At 35.7% G+C, this 23,885-nt stretch overlaps 1 protein-coding gene across 3 annotated transcripts in view; it reads left to right on the forward strand.

Annotated features, from left to right (window-relative positions):
- Positions 1–22,705, forward strand: part of CUL2 (cullin 2) — an 81,322-nt gene extending 58,617 nt beyond the window's left edge. For all 3 annotated transcript variants that reach the window (XM_065900562.1, XM_065900554.1, XM_065900572.1), the window contains 12 exons: positions 2,041–2,165; positions 4,080–4,187; positions 4,904–4,963; positions 5,882–6,010; positions 6,107–6,193; positions 7,195–7,347; positions 7,631–7,708; positions 12,582–12,648; positions 16,505–16,707; positions 18,865–18,966; positions 21,234–21,350; positions 22,118–22,705. In XM_065900562.1, coding sequence (XP_065756634.1) covers positions 2,041–2,165; positions 4,080–4,187; positions 4,904–4,963; positions 5,882–6,010; positions 6,107–6,193; positions 7,195–7,347; positions 7,631–7,708; positions 12,582–12,648; positions 16,505–16,707; positions 18,865–18,966; positions 21,234–21,350; positions 22,118–22,249 — 1,361 coding nt within the window. In that variant the 3' untranslated portion in view covers positions 22,250–22,705. The remainder of the gene's footprint in view (positions 1–2,040; positions 2,166–4,079; positions 4,188–4,903; positions 4,964–5,881; positions 6,011–6,106; positions 6,194–7,194; positions 7,348–7,630; positions 7,709–12,581; positions 12,649–16,504; positions 16,708–18,864; positions 18,967–21,233; positions 21,351–22,117) is intronic.
- Positions 22,706–23,885: the final 1,180 nt, after the last annotated feature.

The raw sequence follows: 23,885 nt of genomic DNA on the forward strand, positions 1-23,885 counted from the left end.
AAAAATGGTATAGATGATTTTATTTACAAAGCAGAAATAGAGACACAGAGGTATGGATACCAAGGGAGAAAGGGGTGTGGTGGGAGGAATTGGGAGACTGGGATTGACACATATACATTATTGATACTATGTATAAAATAGACAACTAATGAGAACCTACTGCATAGCACAGGGAACTCTACCTAATGCACTGTGGTAACCTAGATGGGAGGGAAGTCCCAAAGGGGGGAGATATCTGTATGTGTATGGCTGATTCATTTCTTGTGCAGTGGAGGCTAACACAACATTGTAAAGCAACCATACTCCAATAAAAATTAATAAAAAAATAAAATTAAAAGGTTCTCATCACAAGAAAAAAGTTGTAAATATGTACGGTGACAGATGTTAACTCGACAGATTGTGGTGATCAGTCTGCAGTGTATACCAATATCATTGTTATAAACCCGAAACTAACATATGTCAATTATAACTCAAAAAGAAAAAAAAAAGGCTGTCATACGGTTATATATTTGCAATCCCTGAAAAAGGTTTATGTCCAAAATATAAAATAGTCAAGAAGTTTGAACAGGCACTGCAGAATAGAGGTTATCCAAATGGCCAATAAACATATAAAAAGGCTCTCAATCTCACTAAAACAGAGGAATGCAAATTAAAACCAAACTAAGGTATCAGTACTTAGTCACATTTTGATATAAAATGAAAAAGACTGAAAATAATAAGTGTGTGGAAGTATATAGAGTAACAGGAACTTGTTATATGTTGGACCTAGAGTATAAATCAACAAAACCACCTTGAAGCACTGCCAGTGAGTGACTGCTAATGCTGAGCAAACACATCTCTTGCGGTCCAGCTGTTGCTCTCATAGGTGTTCAGCCCCCCACCCAAAATGCATGCACACATGCACAAAAAGACATGCACAAGCATGCTCACAGCAACATTGTTTGTAATAGCTCCAAACTGGAAACAGCTCAAATGTCCAGTAACAGCAGAATGAATTAAAGTACTGCATATTCACACAATAAAATATTATAGGAGAGTGAAAAGGAACACATTAGAGCTTCATACAACACAGGTGAACCTTATGAACATGTTGAACCAAAGAAACCAAACATGAAAGAATTGTATGATTTCATTTGTATAAATGGTTCAAAACAGGCAAACTGAACCTGTGGTTTGGTTTAGTTTAGTAAGTAACTAATCTGTCACGACAGTGATTACCGTTGCAGAAGAACAGGAGGGGTAGTGATTGGGAAGAGGTATGAAGGGGACTTCTGAGTGGAGGTCACGTCTCTTTCTTACTGTGGGTGGTGATAACTTTGGGAGGGGGGTTCACTCGTGATAATTCATTGAGATATACACTTATGGTTTGTACATTTTTCTGTGTGTTATACTTCAGTAAAAAGTTTAAAATAAAACCCACTACACTGAGATATCATTTTCCACCTCTCAGTGCAAAGATCACAACATTTGTTGGCAAGGGAGTTCCTGGCCACTGGGAGCTCTGTCTAGAAGGTCCTTCTGCAAGACTAAGCTTTGCATGGCAGTCCCACTTCCAGGGATTTATACTGCAGATATTCTTGCCCATATGCAGGATTATTAATTATAACATTGCAATATCAAGAGATTGGAAACAACCAAATTCCCATCAATTGTTAAGGAATTGTTGTAATGTAGCCATAAAGTGGAGTGCTAAGCATTTGTAAAATATGAGGAAATGCTTTGTGTACTGATGTAAAAAGATCTGTAAGTTAAAGTGTTGTTTATAGTACCTGAAATACGCTACCCTATTTGTATAAAAAGGGGCAGAGGGAAGAATAGCGTATTTGCTTGAATGGGTAGGAAACAGCTTTGAGAAGATACTAAACAACCACAACGTTGCTTTCCCAGGGGAAGAGGATGGGGTGATTGGGAGAAAGGTGTGGGGATCTGGCTCTGCATACTCTTCTGTAATTCTGCATTTGGAACCATATATTACCTATTATATTAAAAACATTTTAAAACTATTTGGAAATTTAATAATAAATTTCTTTTTCCCCTCAGACATGGCAAATATGTATGTCTTACTCCGTGCTGTGTCCACTGGTTTACCTCATATGATTCAGGAGCTGCAAAATCATATCCATGATGAGGGCCTTAGAGCAACCAGTAATCTTACTCAGGAAAATGTGAGTTACATAAGGAACTGGAAAATTTTTCTCTTAATCAGATTATCATGGAGTTTTTCTTTTGACTTTACTGTTTAAAAGCATGAAAGAAAAGTCCTACCATGCCAATAAATGAAACGTCTTTATTAAAATGTTCAAACCTAGAAGTTGTTGGACACATTTTGGAATTATCAATTATTAGAAAATCAGTGAATAAGATGAACTTCCTACACACTGTCATGTTCATTTAGCAATTGTTAATTAATTTCTCACAGAAAAGTATGTTTGCTGTTTCTTTTTTTTATAATTAATAATTAATTTTTGGCTGTGTTGGGTCTTCGTTGCTGCGCGCTGGCTTTCTCTAGTTGCGGTGAGCGGGGGCTATTCTTCGTTGCGGTGCGCAGGCTTCTCATTGCGGTGGCTTCTCTTGTTGCAGAGCACAGGCTCTAGGCGTGCGGGCTTCAGTAGTTGCAGCGCATGGGCTCAGTAGTGTGGCTCGCGGGCTCTAGAGCGCAGGCTCAGTAGTTGTGGCTCACGGGCTTAGTTGCTCCGCAGAATGTGGGATCTTCCTGGACCAGGGCTCGAACCCATGTCCCCTGCATTAGCAGACAGATTCTTAACCACTGCGCCACCATGGAAGTCCCTGTTTGCTGTTTCTAAACAGTCTTGTTTCTGTGTAACTGGCATTAATGTTTAGTTACTTGTAGTGGTAATGGTATTAATCAGTGATAATATAGACAACTTACAATTTCATTTCCTTTTACATACCCTGGATTTGATAGCCCGGGAAGCAAATTTGGATTAAAACTATCTTCCCTAAATATATGCTTACTACCCAAAATACCCAGCAGTGACCTTCATATCATTAATCCCCATCTTAAGAGTTCCGTGCCATTTAAATTACTGTTTACAATAAGGTGTCTTCTATCAAAGTGTGTTCCTATTGTCAAATTTTGTTGGACCACCTTCTTTGTTTTTACTAGTGATGCTTGACAAATAAGATGGACATGACATCACATGTCACTTCTCTTTCCTATGTAGAGCTGTTTGCTCCTCGTGTGATGCAGTGATCTGTGTATAGACCTCATTGTTCAGGAGCATTTATTAAATGCTGATCTCCTTAGTTGTAGATTTATTTGTCTTTGGCAGATAATTCTTAGATGTTATGTCCTGCCACGGTAATGCATAAGCTTTCCCATTTTTTGTAAAACTATTAATTTATATTGCTTAGATCTAATAGCCTGTATTATTTATTAGGTTTCTTAGTTTATATTAGTTTTACAGATTCAGGGTGTGGATTGACATTGGGCATAGAGGCATAGAGTTTGGTGTCAAGGCCTGGGAGATGCAAATACAAGAGAATGCGTTTGTAGGAGACTCAGATGATTTTAGCTGACTTAGAAGTCTTAGGTCTAACTTCATAGTTATCTCCATTAAGAATGAAAACTCACTTTTGCACTACTAGGTATTTCTTCTCTCTGAGATGTGGGGAACTGTACTGCCCAACTCTAGGGGTCTCAATTTTCACAGATAATGGCTTTTTAACTTCTCTCTCTCTCAGCCTTCAGTGCCTTTGAAGGCTGTTTTTATTTACATAATCCTCTATGAAAGTGATAGGCCTGGTAGTTCTGAGATTGTATCTTGTTACACTTAAGATACAGAATTCCAGCACCAGAGAGAAGTGTTTTTTCCATGGGTTCTTCTAGCAGAGGAACTACAGTCCTGCATTTCCAGTGTTGAATGACAGCTAATTTCAACATCAAAGTTTTAGATTTTTAAGACCGTCTTATCTAAAAACATTTTTTGAGGGTGTGTGTCGTATGTAACGTTATTTGCTTAGGGAAAACTTTACTCTTAAACAACTCTTCACTAAGCCAGATTATACCCTTGAACTTCTTAAAATGTGGTTTTGTACTTTGTATTTCATATTTTTAGATGCCAACACTATTTGTGGAGTCAGTTCTGGAAGTACATGGTAAATTTGTTCAGCTTATCAACACTGTTTTGAATGGTGATCAGCACTTTATGAGTGCGTTGGATAAGGTAACTTTTTAATACATATATTCTTATCTATATATGATTTTCTTCATTTAATCATTATTCTTTAAGGTAGTTTCAGAATTAGGGCTTCTAATAGTGAGATTTCTAGTCTGGAGATGGAGATCCACCTTAACCAACCAATTTCATAGTGAAAGTCAAAATAGAAGTGTGTAACTTAACTTTTAAGTGAGTAATTGAATGATTGAATGCTTGAGTTATATGGGAATTGAACTTTCGATGATTATGCTATAAAAGGAGACTTGTTAATACACTAGGATGTTCTGAAAAATACATGTATAATTTTAATATTCTTTAGTGCTCATTTTTCCTTTGAATATAATACTTAGGCTATAATGAATAATATTTGAAAGAAAAGTAAATATTATATTTTACAAATTTAAATTTGCCTACATGGTTGTTGTAAGATTTTTGAAAATATAGTCTTATTTTATGTGTATTCAAATATCAGTAATGAGTTATGAAGAGTATCTTTCAGTAGGAACAGGATTATATGTAATCATTATATAATTACCATGAGGGACACAGCGAGAGGAGTTTACCCTGTGTTAGATATGACAACAGTATTAACAAACTACCCCCAAAATGCCATGTTTTATGTGGGGTAGTAATTTTTGGACGTACAGATTATAGCATATATAGAGCTAGCTGTGTTTTTACCCTATTAATGGTGGCTAATTCCTGGTCTGTCTTCTATATAGGCCCTTACATCAGTTGTAAATTACAGAGAACCCAAATCTGTTTGCAAAGCACCTGAATTGGTAAGTTTGATGGTTGCATAAACGTAAACATATGAAAAGTCAGCATTAGAAAATGAAAACTGAGGTGAATGTCAAATTAATTTGTTTTTGTAGCATTTTTTTAAAAAGTAGTTGAAATTAATTATTAAAAATAAAAACATATCAACACTGTATATCATTTGGCTTTTATTTAAGGAATGCAGTAGGTCATGTCGGTAGCCTTTTCTTAAGAAATAATTGAAGGAGAAAATATTCCATTTTACAATGTTTGGGTTGGAAAGTATGACTGCTTTAAAATAATTTGCATTACTTTACATGGAGATTTTATTTTATCTGAGATCTAAAGGGAATTTGATGAAAAATCTTTGATAACCTTTAAAGGAAACTTGCTTACAAGGTTGTTGTGAGATTTTTAAAAAGTACTTATGTAATGTCAGAAATGACAGAACTGCTCAAAACTCACCTAGGTGTTCCATCAAAACTTAATTACTGGGCTTCCCTGGTGGCACAGTGGTTGAGAGTCCTCCTGCCGATGCAGGGGACACGGGTTCGTGCCCCGGTCCGGGAAGATCCCACCTGCCGCGGAGTGGCTGGGCCTGTGAGCCATGGCCGCTGAGCCTGTGCATCCGGAGCCTGTGCTCCGCAACGGGAGAGGCCACAAACAGTGAGAGGCCCGTGTACCGCAAAAAAAAAAACCACAAAAAACTTAATTACTTATATCAGTGCTGTATTGATCATTCAGGGTTGATTAGATTTTTTACTGTTTATAGTTTTTTAAAAATTTCCCTGATGACATATGTTTCAAGTTCTTTAGTGCATGTCCATGATTATTAAAACATGAGCTTGAGGATGGCAAAGACCATGATCTTATTTTGTGTTGTTGCCACTGTGCCTTTGAGAAGGGCCCTCTGAAAGCGTTACTGTCAATTTCTATTTGAGCTCGCTAAGTACTGTGACAACTTGCTGAAGAAATCAGCGAAGGGGATGACAGAGAATGAAGTAGAGGACAAGCTCACGAGCTTTATTACTGTCTTCAAATATATCGACGATAAGGATGTTTTTCAAAAGGTAAGTTGTGAATTGAGAGGTTTTATGTGTCAGCTTTATTTTTGAACTTTAAATCATCAGAAAGGAAGTAATCTTTTAAAATATTTTTTAATGTAGTTCTACGCAAGAATGCTGGCGAAACGTTTAATTCATGGGTTATCCATGTCTATGGATTCTGAAGAAGCCATGATCAATAAATTAAAGGTACTGTAGGCCTTTGATATGATAGTGTCCTAGAAATTATTCCACTAGCATACAAAGATGTTCATTGTAGCAATATGAGTAATAACAGGAAATAATTCATCAACAGTTGACTGGTTAAATGTAAAGTGGTGTAGTCTCATGGTGGGATATGAAAATGCTGTATTAAAGGACAAAGTCTCTATATGTTGATATAGAATCATCCACAAGATAAAGTGTTAACTTTACAAAAAACTTGTATTACGTATAAATGAACACACCTAAAATATTCCTTTAAGTACAAGTTTTGTGGAGTGCATTTGAATTTCAGTTCACTTTTATGTCATTTTAGCTTACACACTGATGAGATAAGCAGTTGCTAATTTTATTTATCCTGAGTTATTCAGTAGTTGATAATTTTCCTGTATGGTATACATTGAATATGTGGTCCTTTTTAAATATACCAAAAATAATTTACCCTTTAATTTTTAGAGGTAATGTTAACAAAGCTTTTTATATCCCAAGATTAGAGATCCAAATTTTCTGACCTGGTGATGGCAGAGTTTTGAATAACTTCAAAGAAATAGATTTCTTCATTACTCAGTTAATGGTGTTAAAAGTCTGCCTCAGTACCCTCCTTTTTAACAAATATTCCCAGTTATCTTTCATGTGTATTTGATACTATCTGTAAACCTTACAAGGTATCATCTTAACATTCAGTAGTGGAGCATTTTGTAGTATTGAAATGATATACAGATTTATAGAAAAGTTCTTGTTTTAAAGGTAAGTTTGTTGTTTCATAAATATTTGTTTTCATTCACTTATTTAATCTGCATTAAAAAAAAGGAATATTTGAAAGGTTTTGAATGGCTGCTTTGGGTCATGAATAATACAGGCCTTTGGTGTAAGTGTACATGCAGGACCTTTGACTATAGACCTAGCAGTAGCAAAGCATTCTTAATAATCAGTATGGTTTATTATTTTTGTTTTTAAGTCATATGTTTTTTTAAAACTTTCTTTTACAGCAAGCCTGTGGTTATGAATTTACCAGCAAGCTACATCGGATGTACACAGATATGAGTGTCAGTGCGGATCTGAACAATAAGTTCAACAATTTTATCAAAAATCAAGACACAGTAGTAGATTTGGGAATTAGTTTTCAAATATATGTTCTACAGGTATGAATATGTGTTTCATTGTGAGCATTTACTAACCATTTCAAATACTCTGATACAAATGATTAATAGATTGATGCCTGATTACCTTTCTTTCAATCAGAATATTATAGCTTCTAAAGTTATATGTTATATTGATCTGGAATGAACTGTGCCTTGATAGTAATGCTGGTGGGTTTTATCAGCATTTTGAGGAAGGAGAAAAAGGTGCCTTAGTTGCTTAAATCATTTTATAAACATTTACTTTCAAGTGAGATGTTTAACTATTTGACTTTTCTCCTTCTAGGCTGGTGCATGGCCTCTTACTCAGGCTCCTTCATCTACATTTGCGATTCCCCAGGAATTGGAAAAAAGTGTACAGATGGCAAGTTGGCAGAAAATATATTGGAAGACCTAAGGAATTTTAATAATTATCTTCACATTATATCACTTTAAATATTTCTCCAAAGTCTTGAGGGCTCACGTGATATAAAAATATATTCACAAATTATTGTTATTCTGCCTTGTTATTGTTATTCTTCCTCAGTACCCTCCCTAAAAAGGAGGGTACTGAGGAAGACTGTAAATTATTGTAGTTTCTAATATTAAAACTAAAATGCTAAGGGTGTCAGTTCTTTGTCAAAGCATGTCTCTTATTCTTAGTAAACCTGTTATCTGTCTTAAGTAGTTCTAAATTACAAGGATTTTGATATTATAAGAAAGTTTAGAATCCAGTACTTAAAACAATCATTTTCTAATTTTTCATTTGAATATTGAGCCATCTTTATAATTCATTTATCCCTTATAATAGTTATTTTTATTCTGGGCTGTAATTTAGGTAAATATATGTAGAATGTGAAATATTCTAGAAAAAATAGATTGAAGCTGGAAAATTCAAGTAAAAATGGCTTTAAAGTGTGACTGGATAGAAACCATAGACTTCTTTCCCAAAGCTTTTAAAGAGACTGTGGAGACTACATCTTTAACAGCTGTTGAGATGTAACTTGTACCATACGGCTTAGTCATGTAGTCTTGTAGTCATTGTATCAGGCCGCTGTAACAAAATACCACAGCCTGGACAGCTTATGAATGACAGAGATTGATTTCTTATGGTTCTGGAGGCTGGAAGTCTGAGGCCAGGGTGCCAGCACGGTGGGATGAGGGCCTAAGCTGACAGACTTCTTTCTGTGTCCTCACATGGTGGAAGGGGCTAGGAATCTCTGTGGGGTCTCTTTTATAAGAGCACTAATGCCATAGATGAGGGCTCCATCCTCACGATCTAAGCACCTCCCAAAGGCCCCACCTTCTAAAACCATCCCATTGGGCGTCAGGATTTCAATATGAATTTGGGGAGACACAACATTCAGGCCACAGCACTATACAGTTCACTCAAAGTGTACACTTTCATTGGTTTTCAGTATATTCACAGAGCTTTGCAACCACCAGCACCATTTTAGAACATTTTAATTACCCTAAAAGAAAGCCCCTACATATCAGTAGTCACTCCTCGCCTTCCCCAACTCCCTCCCCTCTCCCTAGCCCTAGGCAATCTGCTTTCTTTCTCTGTAGATTTGCCTGTTCTGGACATCTCATACAGAGCTATGTCACACGTGCTTTTGTGACTACCTTCATTCACTTTGCAGAAGAATGTCAAGGTCCATCCATGTTTGAGTCTGTGCCAGTAGTTCATTCCTTTTTATTGCCAAATAATATTCCATTGTATGGAGACACCACATTTTATTTATCCATTCATCAGCTGTTGGACGTTTGGGCTGTTTTGACTTTGGGGTGTGTAAGTAATGCTGCTATGGACATTCACGTACAAGTTTTTGAGTGGATGAGCATGTTTTCGTTTCTTTTGAAACTGACCCTTTTTGATTCTCTAACTCACCAAAGGAGGCTTATCTTTTAATAGTCTTTTACTTGGGCAGTAACTTGAGGTTGTGAACCAGTGAGTTATGCATATGTTTATGAAGTTTAAAATGAAAATGGTATTTCATTACACTATTTACTAGAGATGTTCACAGTGTGTAGTTTGAATCATTACATTATGTATGTATGTTATTTTTGCTTCTTTCAAAATAAGGATTATAAATCAAGTAACGCAGTGTAAGCTCCGGAATCATAACTCCTGATTTTAAATGTCTGCTCTTCCGTTTACTGTGCTCTGTGACTTTGTTCAAATAACTTCCGAATTTTTTGTTAACCGATAATACTACTACTCAGAGTGTTAATATGAAGATGAAATATGTAAAGCGCTTAGTCTGGTATATAAGAAGTACTCAATAAATGCTGAAAGTAGAAGTAATAGTTAATAGTGATAGTAGTGGTAATAGCAGAGTAGCCAGGTAGATTTCAAGATACCATGCATAAGGTGGACTTTCCGAATAGGAGTCTAATTTAGGACTTTCTGCGTCTTTGAAAAGGCATGATAGTGCAAACCATCTTAGAAACTTCATGAAGAAGAGCATTTGTTTGGATGGGCAGAATATGATCCCAGGGCAGGGGATGGGGTAACCAGGTGTAAAGCACTTTGATGTATTTGTGACCAGGCAAGAGAAAGAAAACTGACCCCTCACCTTTGACAGTCTTAAACCTTATTTCTTCTTAAGAGCCTGCTTTTCCAGTCGAAATTAAGGGACAGGGTGGGGGCTGGCAGAACTAAAATCTCCTTTAAGTTTGTTATTCTTCTCTTTCTTCTTGAAATAATTATTTGCCAGTAATTATTGGAGTACTGGAATCAACCCCTTAAACTCTATTTATTAACATATGACCTTCCCCAGGTTCCAGTGTCCTCATTTACAAACTGGAAGTGGGTTTCTTTCTGACTATAAATTATGATTCCAAGCATATCATTCTCTCAGTTTGGACTTTCTCTAATTACCAGTAGAGGGAGTTTGTCCTTACATTTCTCCTAGTAAATCCAAGTTTTCAGTCACATAAGAATGAAAATCCATCTGTGTATTTAATAGTGTACATTTTTTCACATGTAAATTAATTCCCTTTGCTTTAATGGTCGTCTAGATATTTCCCATCTTTCCCTTAAATATAGCTGTTTATCAGAAATCACATCCATTTTACACGTATCTTAAAACTATGGAAATTAAGCTTTAATTAAAAGCAATTTATTTTGGGGACTTCTCTGGCGGTCCAGTGGTTGAGGCTTTGCCTTCCAGTTGGGGCAGGTGGGGACGCGGGACGATCCCTGGGTGGGGAGCTAGGATCCCACGTGCCTCGGGGCAAAAAAATCAGAACATAAAACAGAAGCAATAGTGTAACAAATTCAATAAAGACTTTAAAAATGGTCCACATCAGAAAATCTTAAAAAAAAAAAAAAAGTACTTTATTTTGCATATTAGACCAGTATATCTTAAATCTACTTTTGTACCTGGTCCACAAACCTGAATAATAACTAAAGAAATATAAAGTAGTGTATATTAGTGCAGCTCTCTGTTTGAAGTGAATATGCTCATCAAATATGAAACATTCATTTTTAAGGCCCCTTGAGTTTCAATTAATGCCCTCAAATGGTATTTGAAAGATGCTCTCTGTTAGCCTATTATAACTATTAAGCCTGACTTTAACATGAGAAGTTTAGTCAAGGTATATTTATTACTAATAAACTTTGATAACACAGTTATTTAATGATATCATTAAGCAAGATGTTACAACTTTTGTCTTTCAATACCAGATGAATTGATACTGCTCTCATTTGGAACTGAATCTTTTTGTTCTTGACTAGCTATGGATATGAGAATCTTTATAATCAGATTTTAAATTTAAGGATAAAGGAATGCTTTCTTTGGCATATTGATATCATCAATAAAACTTAAATGATGGTACTAGTTGCTAGGGCTATAAAGAGGTAAAGCATGTGCTTTCAGAGCTTGGAATATACATCCTAAAGCTAGTTTTGCACTTACATAATTTATAAAGAGCATTTTAAACTTTGGTTTTCTCAGTTTCAAAAATGTTTTATTTTGCTTTTGTCCATAAATTCCTTATAAATGTTTCATAATTACAAATTGTATAGTAGTAATTGAATTTTATTGACACCCAGGGAGATTATTAGTCAGAGCATACCTCTGGGATCCTTTTATGACATACTTTGATTTTTTTCTTTGTCTAGATTAGGACCAGGCAGAAAATCATAAGTATTCCCGGTGCCAGTCATTTCCTATTTATCATGCCAAGGGGCTGGTGAATTTGCTCATAGAGGAGAATGCTGCACCATTGGAGGGAAAAAATGCTCAAGTTTCAGCTTCCCAGGACTATCTTGGAATAAATTGCTAAAAGAATTCACCAGTTCTCCTGGCTGGCAGCTGTGAACTTTTGTTGTAAGGAGTGGGCATAGTGCAGCTTACAGGTCAAATGTTGCTGATTGCTTTATTTAAACTTCATTTTGAAAGTACAGAAAGTAAAGTTTGAAGTACAGATAAAAGCTTTAGGTATACTACATATGGCTCGTCATGCTAAAAGTATGTCCACAATTCTGAACTGTGATGTGATGAATATATTTATTTTTCAGTTTTATGTGGAAGTTGAGTTTTTACCTTTTTTACATTTCAGTATCATTTTCTCGCTGTAGATTATGTACTAGCTCTTTAGAAGATATGAACTCTCTATTTTTTGGACTGATGTCCTACATTCAATCTGAGGGAGGAATTTTAAAAATTTTAAAGCTATGTTAATAGAATGTTAAATTTAATTTTTCACAATAATGTCAACAAAAGATACAGAGACAGGCCTCTGAAGCTTTGCTTGTATTAGTGTTTGTATGTGGAAGTTAACTCGTGGATGTCACTTTTGGAGTGATCACTGATATTATTCAACCCGTCCATTCAGCAAGGGTATATGTTGGCAAATAGGAGACTAGAAATGAAGGTTTGATTTATATTTTCATGTTGAAATGCATATGGTAGTGGTTTTGGTCAGGGATTTTATTTATAAAGTCCAAATTGATATCATTCAAAATGATAATTTCTGAATTTATACAAAAAGTTAAATTTGCAGGGCTGTGGTTTGGTGGAAAGAACCACAGACAGGGTTTTAAGTGAAAAGAGCTGGCCTGATATTTATATGATCTTTGTCAGGACTTGCATAGATGTGTTTTCTCATCTGTAAAATGAGTAAATATACCAGATGGGCTCTAATGTCTTCTCTAACATGAATTTTTTTACTTTTTTAGTGTAGTGATAGCCAAGTAAGTTAGGTTGTAGAAGCTGAAAATAATTTGATTCCTTTTTTCTTTTTTACAGTTTGAATTATTTTACAGCCAGCATTTCAGTGGAAGGAAACTTACATGGTTACATTATCTTTGTACAGGTAAAATGCATTTAATTATATCTAGTTTAATGAAATTTACCTGATATGATTATGTTAAAAATTTGGAAATCGATTTCATAGGCCCTAATTATAGTTGTTTTTTTCCTGATGTTAGTTTTTAACGTTTTCTTCTTCATCTTCCTTTCTGGTTACCATTAAAGCAACTAATAATGAAGTTCAAATGAAGCACTTTTTTTCTTTTAATTTGCATTCCTTTTATTATGAGTAAAGTTGAGCATGTTTTTATATGGTTAAAGCAAGTGCAGCATTTTTAATAGTGTTTTATAATTATGCTACTTATAAGGAGTTTGTGAATTTCATAATGGTTTCCTATATTTCTGTAACAAATCACTTTTTATAGATACTAGGAATTTTATTTAGAAACCCAGGCTTGATGAAACATATCTTAAAAACCTCTTCTCTCTAGATATGGCAGATATCCTCAAAAATTTCATTAACTATTATAGCATCACAAGGAGACCTAACCATTTGATTTTTATTTGTGGTACTGTAGTGAATGGCAGTAGTAAACGCTTTTTCCAGAATGTCCCAATTAACTTCCAGTACTTTCCAGTTTTAGAAAAGTTTAATCAAAATCTAATCATTTCCTTAGCTTCTTCCTGGAACAGTGGGGTCTACTAATTGGAAAGTAGGATTAATACTTTGAGTGATTGGAGCCTCTATTCAGTTTCTCTAAGCTGCCTGAAGATGTTAGCCAAAGCAAACACTCAGAATTTCTCTACTTTTGCTAAAGCTATACTTTGAAAAGTACATTGAGTCAACTTTCTCTTTGTATAAGAGGGAAAGGATGGCCATGTATGTTAATGTCTCTTAGAAATGGTACAAGAAAATCTGATTAGTTGCCATACCTTTATTTAGAAAATTCACTCACCTAAGAGAAATTTCATCTAAGTAGTTTCTTGTAAGTACCATTTATTTGACTACTTTATATTTGGAATATGATGTCTCATTTTGTTAGTAATACATATTAGTACATAATAATTAGTACATAGTAATACATATCTTTACAAGTTTATGTTTATTGAACAAATTGGGCATTTTAATTTTTTCAGTAGTTTGTGAAATAAAGAGATGTTCATTGATACTCTTAGTAAGTGGTCGCTTAGTAGTTGGCCTTTAATTTTACATCTATTGTGAATTTTTTATATTCTCATTTAGTAAATATAATTGATTTTAAGGAAAAAAACATTGCTGGACCAGTGTTTTAAGGTATTTGGATTAAGTTTACTTTTACTTCCCCTAAATATCTATCTTGGGGAGTTTAAACTCCTTTGCATTACCTCAGCAATAATCATTCTGTCTCCTAAAGTAGTTTTAATGAGGGATTTACTATTTTGGTGTTTGGCAACTAGTTATATATTCAGATTAAGACATTATTGGTGAGAATACTTCTTTGGTGGTCCTGTGTACTTGTGTTGCATTACATCAGAAGGCACGTGGTGTCAGACTGTCCCACTGTGAGAGGCAGTAAAGTGGTCACTTGGTTGATTGAGGTGATGTTTCCATTGTGAGGAGACTGTTTCCCCTTTTCAATTAGCAGGTGATCTGAGGGGTGACACTTAGGTCCCAAATGAATACCATCTTCCAGGAACAACTGTATCTGATGGTTGTAGCATCCACTGGTGATCATTGCTTGAATCAGTTATCTTCTTCCTGGTTGCAGATCAGTGGTACTCTGTCATGCACTCAGCATTTAGTAGCTGACATTCTTCTGTAAAACAAACTTTCCCTTAGAGACTAGGTTGCTGATAGGTAGTAGAGGAGTAACTTGGATTAAAGTATTGTGAGAGTTCTGCCTACTCTTTATTTCTGGTAATTGTTAATTACCAATTCAGTTATGGTTGTCTGATTTTTCAAGTATGTATGTATTGGAATGTTTTATTCTAGCTTGGAGTTTCTTAAAGTTTGTCAACCTATTCTGAAGGTTAAATGACCTCTTTGTCATTTTCCTTTTCTATTTACACAGCAGTAATTAAGTGAATCATCCAGATTTGGGATTTCCTTCCTTGCCCCACGTGTTCCTCCACCCCTTCCCCAGTCTTTCCAGCCATTAGCTGAGTAATAAGAGAATGGTGCTGAAAAAAAGTGGAAAGAGGTCCATGTACCCCGGCACCGATAATTTATTGAAAAATAGCAAGAAAAAGTCATAAAACACAACTAACAAGTTTTCCTGTTTTTAAGGGATGCAGAGTGGATTTGATATCAGTAAATGATACTTAGACCCCTTACTTGCATTGTCTCCTAATGCTCTTTGGGTTCTTGTGGCAGAAGCCTCATTCTGTTTCCAAACCCATGGTAGTACATTGCAACATCTGTGACAGCTAGGTGATGGTCCTAGCTTAATCATATAGGTGCTTGAGGCATTATTTTATACTTGTTTCTGGGATATGATTAAGGAGTCATTGCACAAATGGTGTAATGCAGTTTACATGATTTTTTTTTTTTTTTTTTTTGCCTCTCACCGCGTTTCCTAAACTTTAATGTTGAGATGAGGCTCTTAAAGTGCTCTTTATACTAATTGTTAGTAGGACAGTCCTAATGACTGTAGTCTACTTAAACTCTACATGACTTGGATATTCCAATTAATTAAACTTCCTTTCATGAAAATTCAGAGATTAGGAATTTTTTCTCTAGGTGTTCCTATCCAAATAATTTTGAAAAATATTTCTGAATATCAGTTTTAAAAAAATAAGTCGAGGCATAATGCAAGTTAGAATAGGCATCTGTGTGGTCATAGTAAGCTGGAGAATTGACTTATATCCTTTAACTCTTTAATTACATAATGAATTAAATATATATTATTAAATAATAAAGCACACAATCTTGATCAGAGTTACTAATTACCACTACTAACAGGGAGAATGCAGCCTCTGGGGTAAGTTCATGTAACATACAGCTTCCTTGAGTTAAAATATAGAGCCCTAAAACCAAATCTCATGCTGATATAGTTTATAATTCATTAACAGTCAAATAATGCAGGATGTGTGTGTGTGTGCTTGTGTAAGAGAGAGAAAGAGAAATACAATCACTAAACCATAACTTTATTCTTTAGGAAGCAGTTCTTTGACTTGCATTAACTGTTTTTACATGTTGCAAGTGCATAACTGTTTGACACACTGTTTGTTAACAAGCTCTTCAGTGTGCTGCCCCCTGGGATGGGTAGAACTGTAGTTGGCCTAAGCCTGATGTACCTTTCTAGCTCTCAGGGTAGTGTAGGGTCCAGAACATTGTTATTCCATCAACTATTTCAACAAAATAATGCATCTGTCCGTTTGTCTCTCTTCCCATTTGTGTTTGTTCCTAGAAAATTACTGGGGAGAAAAACATTATTTATGAAACAAAATAGCATTGTTATATTTTGGCAGAAATTATGGTTTAGACACTTTAGTACAGGTGTCCTCCTGTATGCTTGAACCTTCCCTGGGGTAGATGAGATACACACATAGGAGGCAGTTGCTGGTAGCAGGCTGTCATGCTCTCCCTTTGTCTGTCTGTTTCTCCTCCTACTTCCACCTCCTCTTACTTTTTTTCTGCCCAAGTCTTAGCCTTCCTATTACTATTTAAAGACATTGTTTGAGCTTACTGGTAATGTTATGATAGCTTAACCATGATTTATACTACATACTCAAAACTAAGAGCCGTCCCCTCCATCCCCCCCACCCCCACAAACAGATGATTACATTGCTGGCAGGAATAGCTTTGCAACAATTTAACCAAGAGTTCTTGGTTCACTCTTTCAGGAGAAAATATCTGAAATAAACAATTATTACTGAGGTAATTTTGGAATGCTTCTTTGAATGATGAGTTTATTGTCACAATTTTGTTTTAATTGTAGGTGAAGTTAAAATGAACTATTTGGGCAAACCATACGTAGCTATGGTCACAACATACCAAATGGCGGTTCTTCTTGCCTTTAACAACAGTGAAACTGTCAGCTATAAAGAACTTCAAGACAGCACTCAGATGAACGAAAAGGAACTGACAAAAACAATCAAATCATTACTCGATGTGAAAATGATTAACCATGATTCAGAAAAGGTATGGGGTAATAGTTCAAGGAATTTAAGCATTATAAGTATTAAAGCTTTTTCATGGGACGTTTGCAGTTTTAAAAGTAAGGTTATAATTGTTAATGCCCTTTGTTCTTTGAGAAGCACTCGAATCAGCTACATTACTTCAGGCTCCTTATGGCCAAGAACTTGAGGCGTCACAGAGAAGGCTAAGTTGGTACTCGTGTGCCCTTTATAGATTGATTTTATTTGTCCTATACTGTGACAGTTTACTGAAAAATTATTAAAGAGTTGACAGCAGAAGGATTCTGGTTAATTGAGGTTTTAAAACTGTAGTCTGTCCTAAATCTTGCTGGGTTTTTTTCCCCCATATGTTTAGTTAATATTTAATTACATGGTTCTGTGATAGGAAATGACAGCCTGTTGATGTCTATTTATACACATATTTAATATGTGTAACTCCATCTCAGGTGCTATCACTCTCATGTCCCTGAATTTCAGGACTCAACTAACCCCCATATATATATATTTTTTTTTTTTTTAATTAATTTGTTTATTTTTGGCTGCATTGGGTCTTCATTGCTGCGTGTGGGCTTTCTCTAGTTGTGGTGAGCAGGGGCTACTCTTCATTGAGGTGCGGGGGCTTCTCATTGCGGTGGCTTCTCTTGTTGCGGAGCACGGGCTCTAGGTGCGCGGGCTCAGTAGTTGTGGCTCACGGGCTCTAGGGCACAGGCTCAGTAGTTGTGGCGCATGGGCTTAGTTGCTCTGCGGCATGTGGGATCTTCCCGGACCAGGGCTCAAACCCGTGTCGCCTGCATTGGCAGGTGGATTCTTAACCACTGTGCCACCAGGGAAGTCCAACCCCCATATGTTTTTAATATCTGTCCTGAGAATTAGCAAGCTGATAGTATATTCCTTTTTTTCTTTATAACTTTTTTTTTCTAGTAACATGTTTTTGTTTTTAAAGTATGTCTTGGATATTTAAATGGTTAAAAAAGCAACAGATAGGGGTTAAATCTCCTGCTTCAGATTATTGTGCCCATAAGAAAAAAGTCTTGTAAATGATGCTTTGTTTTAATTTTGGTTCATGGCCTACAACTTATTTCTCTCATGAGTTCATTTTGCTAATGATGACTTTTGTAGCATATAATTGAACAGCTCTAAATGGCATATATGCTGAAATTCAAATCAAGCTTTTCTTAATTTTGAGAAACGATTAATTTTTCTGACTTCAGAAGCTTAACAAAATATTAAGTTCTTAATTTAAGGTTTTAATTAAGTCAATTAATTATAAGTAAAAGTTTTTAAGTTTAAAATTTTAAGTTTAAATTTTTAAGCTTAAGTGCCTAAAAAGTTAAGTATTTTTCTAAAGCATGTTATTTTTACTGCCCAGAAATGTACAAAATAAATATTGATAGGTTGTTTGCACATTAAATTTTAATTATGAATCTGGCATTCTTTAATAGAGTTTCTTTGGTTATTATTGAGAAAGTGCCGTCTGCCAAGTGCTTCGTGGTCCTGCTGGCAGACAGATCCTACCGTATGACATGCGTGGCTTTCTTAAGCCCAATAGAGCTTAAGAGCTAAAAATTGGCTTAACAACTTCCACTTGAGAAAAGTCCACTCGCTTTTGGCAGAGTGAATAAAACGGGCATTGAGGGGTGATGTCAGAATCACACCGGGGTGGTGAGGAAGTGATACTTGTGTGCCATTGGAACCAGTTGGCTTCTCTAGTCAGGTTACTTTAATTGGTATTTTGTTACTGCAGCATTCCAAAAAAAAAAAATTTGGTTGTTTGGTTTTTCAAAATGTGATGGAAAAATTATGAGCCTCGCTATTTCATAAAAATTTAAATGTTAAAATTCTGTTTAAGCCAATGAGCTTGACTCTTGTCAGATTTATCTGGTGGTCATGTATTAAACAGTTGGGCCAGAAAATAGCTTTATTCTAAATCTAAGCTGATTAAAATTCTATCAAGCATAAAATTAGGAAAGAATTGTTTTTTCCTTCATTGTTTGACAGAAGACAATTATTTTTCTCTTAAATAATATTTATAATGTAAAAGATTACGAGAGTTGAGTCTTTTTTCCTTGGTCATTATTTAATTTCATGGCGTATTATTTGCAGCAATTGTTATTTAGTGATTTCATTTTTATAAATGTAAATGAATTATTTTTAATTGTAGGAAGACATTGATGCAGAATCTTCATTTTCATTAAATATGAACTTTAGCAGTAAAAGAACAAAATTTAAAATTACTACATCAATGCAGAAAGACACACCACAGGTAAATGCTTTCTAATGTCATTTCTTTTGGAAATATTTAAGCATTGGACTTTACAAGTGGTAATATTGAGACCAATGCAAAATTTTTCATATCAAAATTATGATACATCTTCTCTGGTTTATTTTTTGCATTGACTAACCTTATAAACAGTATTTTAGATTTTAAAAACAGTAGTATAATGAGTATCTTAGGGAAAAGCCATCGTAGTTTAGTCATATTTGCTCTTTTGTTTTTGTTTTTTTCTCCCAGTTTTAATAATTGTCACACAGCACAGTATAAGTTTAAGCAGTACAGCATAATGATTTGACTTACCTACATCATGAAATGATTATCACAGTAAGTTTAGTGAACATCCATCATCTCATATAGATACAAAATTAAATAAATAGGAAAAAACTTTTCATTGTGATGAGAACTTGTAGGATTTCCTCTCAACAGCTTTCATAGATAACACAGAGCAGTGTTAATTGTATTTATCATGTTTACATTCCATCTCTAATCATCATTTATCTTATAATTGGGAGTTTGTACCTTCTGACCCCCTTCATCCAATTTCCCCTCTCCCCACCCCCACCCCCTGCCTCTGGTAACCACAAATCTGATCTCTTTTTCTGTGAGTTTGTTTGTTTTTGAAGTATAATTGACACTGTGTTAGTTCCTGTTACACAACGTAGTGATTCAATATTTCTGTACATTTCAAAATGATCCCCATGACTGGTCTAGTTACAATGTGTCACCATATAAAGATATTACATAAATTACCCCACACTGTACATTCCATACCCATGACTCATTTATTTTGCCACTGGAAGCTTATAACTCTTAATCTCCCTCATCTATTTTTCTCTTCCCCTCATCTCCCTTCCTTCTGGCAACCACCTGTTTATTCTCTGTATCTGTAATTCTGTTTGTGTTTTGCTGTGTTCGGTCATTTGTTTTGTTTTTTAGATTTCACATATATGTGAAATCATACAGTATATGTCTTTGTGTGACTTATTTCACTTAGCATAGTACCCTCTAGGCCCATCTGTGTTGTCGCAAATGGCAAGATTTCATGCTTTTTTTATGGCTGAGTAATATACCATTGTGTATATATATCATGTCTTCTTTATCCATTCATCTGTTGATGGGCCTTAGGTTGCTTCCATATCTTTGCTATTGTAAATAATGCCACAATGAACATAGTCATATTTGCTCTTAAACTGTATTAACATATATGGATTTGCTTTGTATTCTTTCCAAAAATTTCTACCTTGAATAGTAATATAATCTCATATTTTTCATTTGTAAAATATCAGAAGGTTTTACAACACATTTTTCAAAGAAAAGTTGTAGAAAATGCTTCTCAAACTTTCCTGTGCAAATGAACCACGGGGGATGGTGTTAAAATTCAAATTGTGAGCTTGTTGGTCTGGAGTGGGGTCCGACCCCGGGTGAGCCAGTTTGCACGGTGAACATCTGCTGTTGCTTGTTTCACCTCAGCAGCAGTTGTTCTGGGGCAGCCTATTCATATCACTGAAGTTTCCTGATTGCCTCCTATGTGCCACCCTGACCTTGGGCTCGGGGCAGGATGTGAAGGTATCAGAGATGCCAGGCCGCTCCAGGGACTTACTCCCCCATGGGAGACAAATGTTAATTGCTGTTAAATTTGAACCCTAAAATGTTCAAGATCTCATTTTCCTGTAGGCTAATGATACTAATTTGTAATATGGATTGTATTTTCTCTTTTAAAAGCTGTTATGAGATCCCTACTGATGTGGCATTGCCTGCTTGTGCCTCTCCTCCACTGTCTTTCCTTGAGCTCCATGCAGAGAGGCCCTTCTGGCCCATCCTTGCTGGCTTCTCTGCTGGAGTCAAATGGAGCCCTTCACAGCTCTTGCCCTTGAAGCCTGCTCCAGTGTGCACTTGGAGCCAGTTACTAAAGTCTACAAGCTTTGTGGTATAAGTTTTTACTCATTGATAGGACAGCAGTCTTGAAAACTATTACTCTGTGTCACTTAAGTTCTCCTTTATTGACTACTTACACTGAGTACAATTTACAATAGTGTTCATTTTTTAAAAAATAACCTTCCAACTTTAAGTTAAGAAATTATACATAACTCACTGTAAATATTCTTTTGGTAATGGTTATGTTATATTGGGCACATAATTGTATAATTTGATTCTCAGTATTGATTGGAGATTTATTTAAACTCACAAATAAAATGAGTTAAAAACAAGTGCAGTGAATTAATGTCTCATTGGCTTTTTTTGTCCTTGTAAAACAGGAAATGGAGCAGACGAGAAGCGCTGTAGATGAAGATCGGAAAATGTACCTCCAAGCTGCTATAGTTCGTATCATGAAAGCACGAAAAGTACTTCGGCATAATGCCCTTATTCAGGAGGTAAAAGGGGGAAAAGTCCTCGAGACCTCTTGGGGCAGAGGGTATTAGGATTAGGAATGTTTCTTTGTGAAGATGTTACAGAAATAATACGACTCCCAAATAACATAAAGAAATGCTTCATTACTTAATGAGAACAGTACCCACTTAAAATTTCAGTATTAAACTCATGTTTGAATTTAGAGGTCTAAGCCTTACCGATTCAGTCTTGTGTCCAGTTATTGAAGGACGTGGACCACATCACACACTCACTCGTTCCATGAATACACGAGCATCTACCATGTGTGGAGCACCGTGCTGGTCACCATGGGGTGCAGAGCAGCTCAGGATGTGGCTCCTGCTGTTTTGGAGTTCAGTCTAGTAGGGAAGAAACGCGCTACTGAAATAATATGGGAGTAAATATAAAATTACACTCACATGCAACAGAGAAAAGGTATACAGTAGCATGAGAATGTGTATAAAGGTCTTGACTTGGGGGTGTGGCGGAAAGCTTTCCTGAGCAGGTGTTACTTCAGCTGAGAGCTGAAAGTTGAGTAGGGGTTGAGTGGAAGCTTGAGGGGTGTATATGAGTAGTTAGATAGATGAATTAGTTTATGGTTTAATTTAGTTATATATGACTATTATTAGATTTTGCTGTATCCATGTTCTTCACAGTTTTTATCCCTTCACAACATAAAGGTTGGGCTCTTTCCTTAGTTTGCATAAAAAGTTATTTGCTCCAGTGCCCTCCTGGTGAGAAGAGCACTTAAACATCCGTGTCTCTCCCACAGGTGATTAGCCAGTCAAGAGCTCGGTTTAACCCTAGTATCAGCATGATTAAGAAGTGCATTGAAGTTCTCATAGACAAACAGTACATCGAACGCAGCCAGGCGTCAGCAGATGAGTACAGCTACGTAGCGTGACGCGCGCTCCCCCGGTGTGGATGTGAGAAGGTCATTGCCATCGCCATCCGGTGTGTCCTGTGGGAGAAAGCAGGCCTGTGCCTCCATAATTTGGCCATTTGGCAGCCCCTGTTTCTCTGCTGTTTACAACATCACCAGTGCCACGTCATGAGCGTCAGAGAAAATGCCTAGAGATATTTCAAGCTCATGTCATTATGACATTTCTTAAAACTTTATTAAAAAAGAATGAGTGAAGTATTGGTGAAATGTGGAAATTTGGCTGGGTACCATGCTTTTTCTCCCCTTCACGTTTGCAGTTGATGTTTTTTTTTTTTTTTTTTTAATGTATCTTAAAGGACATAAGATAAAAAACTTAAATATTGTAATATGACAGATAACCTAATAATTGTATCTACATTAAAATGACAAACATGATATTGCTGCTTGTCAAATAAAAAAATAAAGAAATAGAATGCCTTTTTTATGTGGATGAAATATCACAAAATAATACATATAAATGTCCGTGAGTTTTCAAAGCAGCTCATGCAACTTTAATTGCATTTGTATCTGAACAGTGTGATTCACTTATACTCCTATTTAAATCCTACATGAAAAACGTCTAGATTGTTGTTTTTGAATGCATAAAGATGCATTCAGCATAAAGAATGTTTTGTTTTTATGGATTAGAACTACATTGGATTTGAGCATTTTGAATAGTGAGGATTTAATTCCATCAAGAGTTTCTGGTGGTGTCCTGCTGCAGCTCAGAACCAAAAGTGAGGGGAATGTGTGTGACCTCACATGTGGCTCAGAAAGAGCTGTCATTCAAAGGTTGTCTTACTTTTGTTTCCACAGTGTGTCAGTTCTAATGTAGACTAATGCCCCCCCTCTGCTGCTTTCCCTTCTCCCTTCCTCTGGGTTGTAGGTGGTCTTGTGTTCCCGGTGTATTCCTCCCATACTCCTGCCTGCCTGTTACCCTTCCACCCCCTACCACGTTCACACTAGAGCCACTCTCCGACATCACAGGTGTTCTTAGCAGTGCATAACCTAAATACCTTTCTTTTTTTTGGTTTTTTAATCTGTGTGATGCGTTACACCAGCTGCCACTTGCATAGACATGAAAGTCCATTATTTTGTTTATTATATGTATCAACAGCACCATTAGAATGCTCTGGTCTATTTTCATATTTATTATCTATCTACCCTTCCCCCACCACAACACACACATACAATTTCTTTTAAGCTGAGATATTTTAAAGCATATCCTACATGTATCATTTCACTTACAATACTTCAGTTTATATCTCTAACAGAAAAGGCCTTTAAAAAAAAACCACAACCACAGTTACTTCATTACACTTAACAAATAAACAGTAACTTCATATCATTTAATATAGGGTCCATATTCCAACTTCTCTTATTGTTGCAAAAATGGCTTTTTCAGTTGGTTTCTTTGATGGCACTTTTTCTAACTCATGTCTCTTAAGTGTTTAAAAAATCTACTGAGCTTTTAATGACTTCTATACTGTATTTCTCATTTTCCCTTTTTTCCCCCAGAGAGAAAAATTAACGGCAAACCATATAATACTGTACGTCCACTGTCAAAAAAACAGACCTTTGTTTTTATAACTTGATAAAGTTTTCCAAATTGATTCCT

The sequence above is a fragment of the Phocoena phocoena genome, chromosome 2, assembly GCF_963924675.1.
Source record: "Phocoena phocoena chromosome 2, mPhoPho1.1, whole genome shotgun sequence".
Taxonomy (NCBI): domain Eukaryota; kingdom Metazoa; phylum Chordata; class Mammalia; order Artiodactyla; family Phocoenidae; genus Phocoena; species Phocoena phocoena.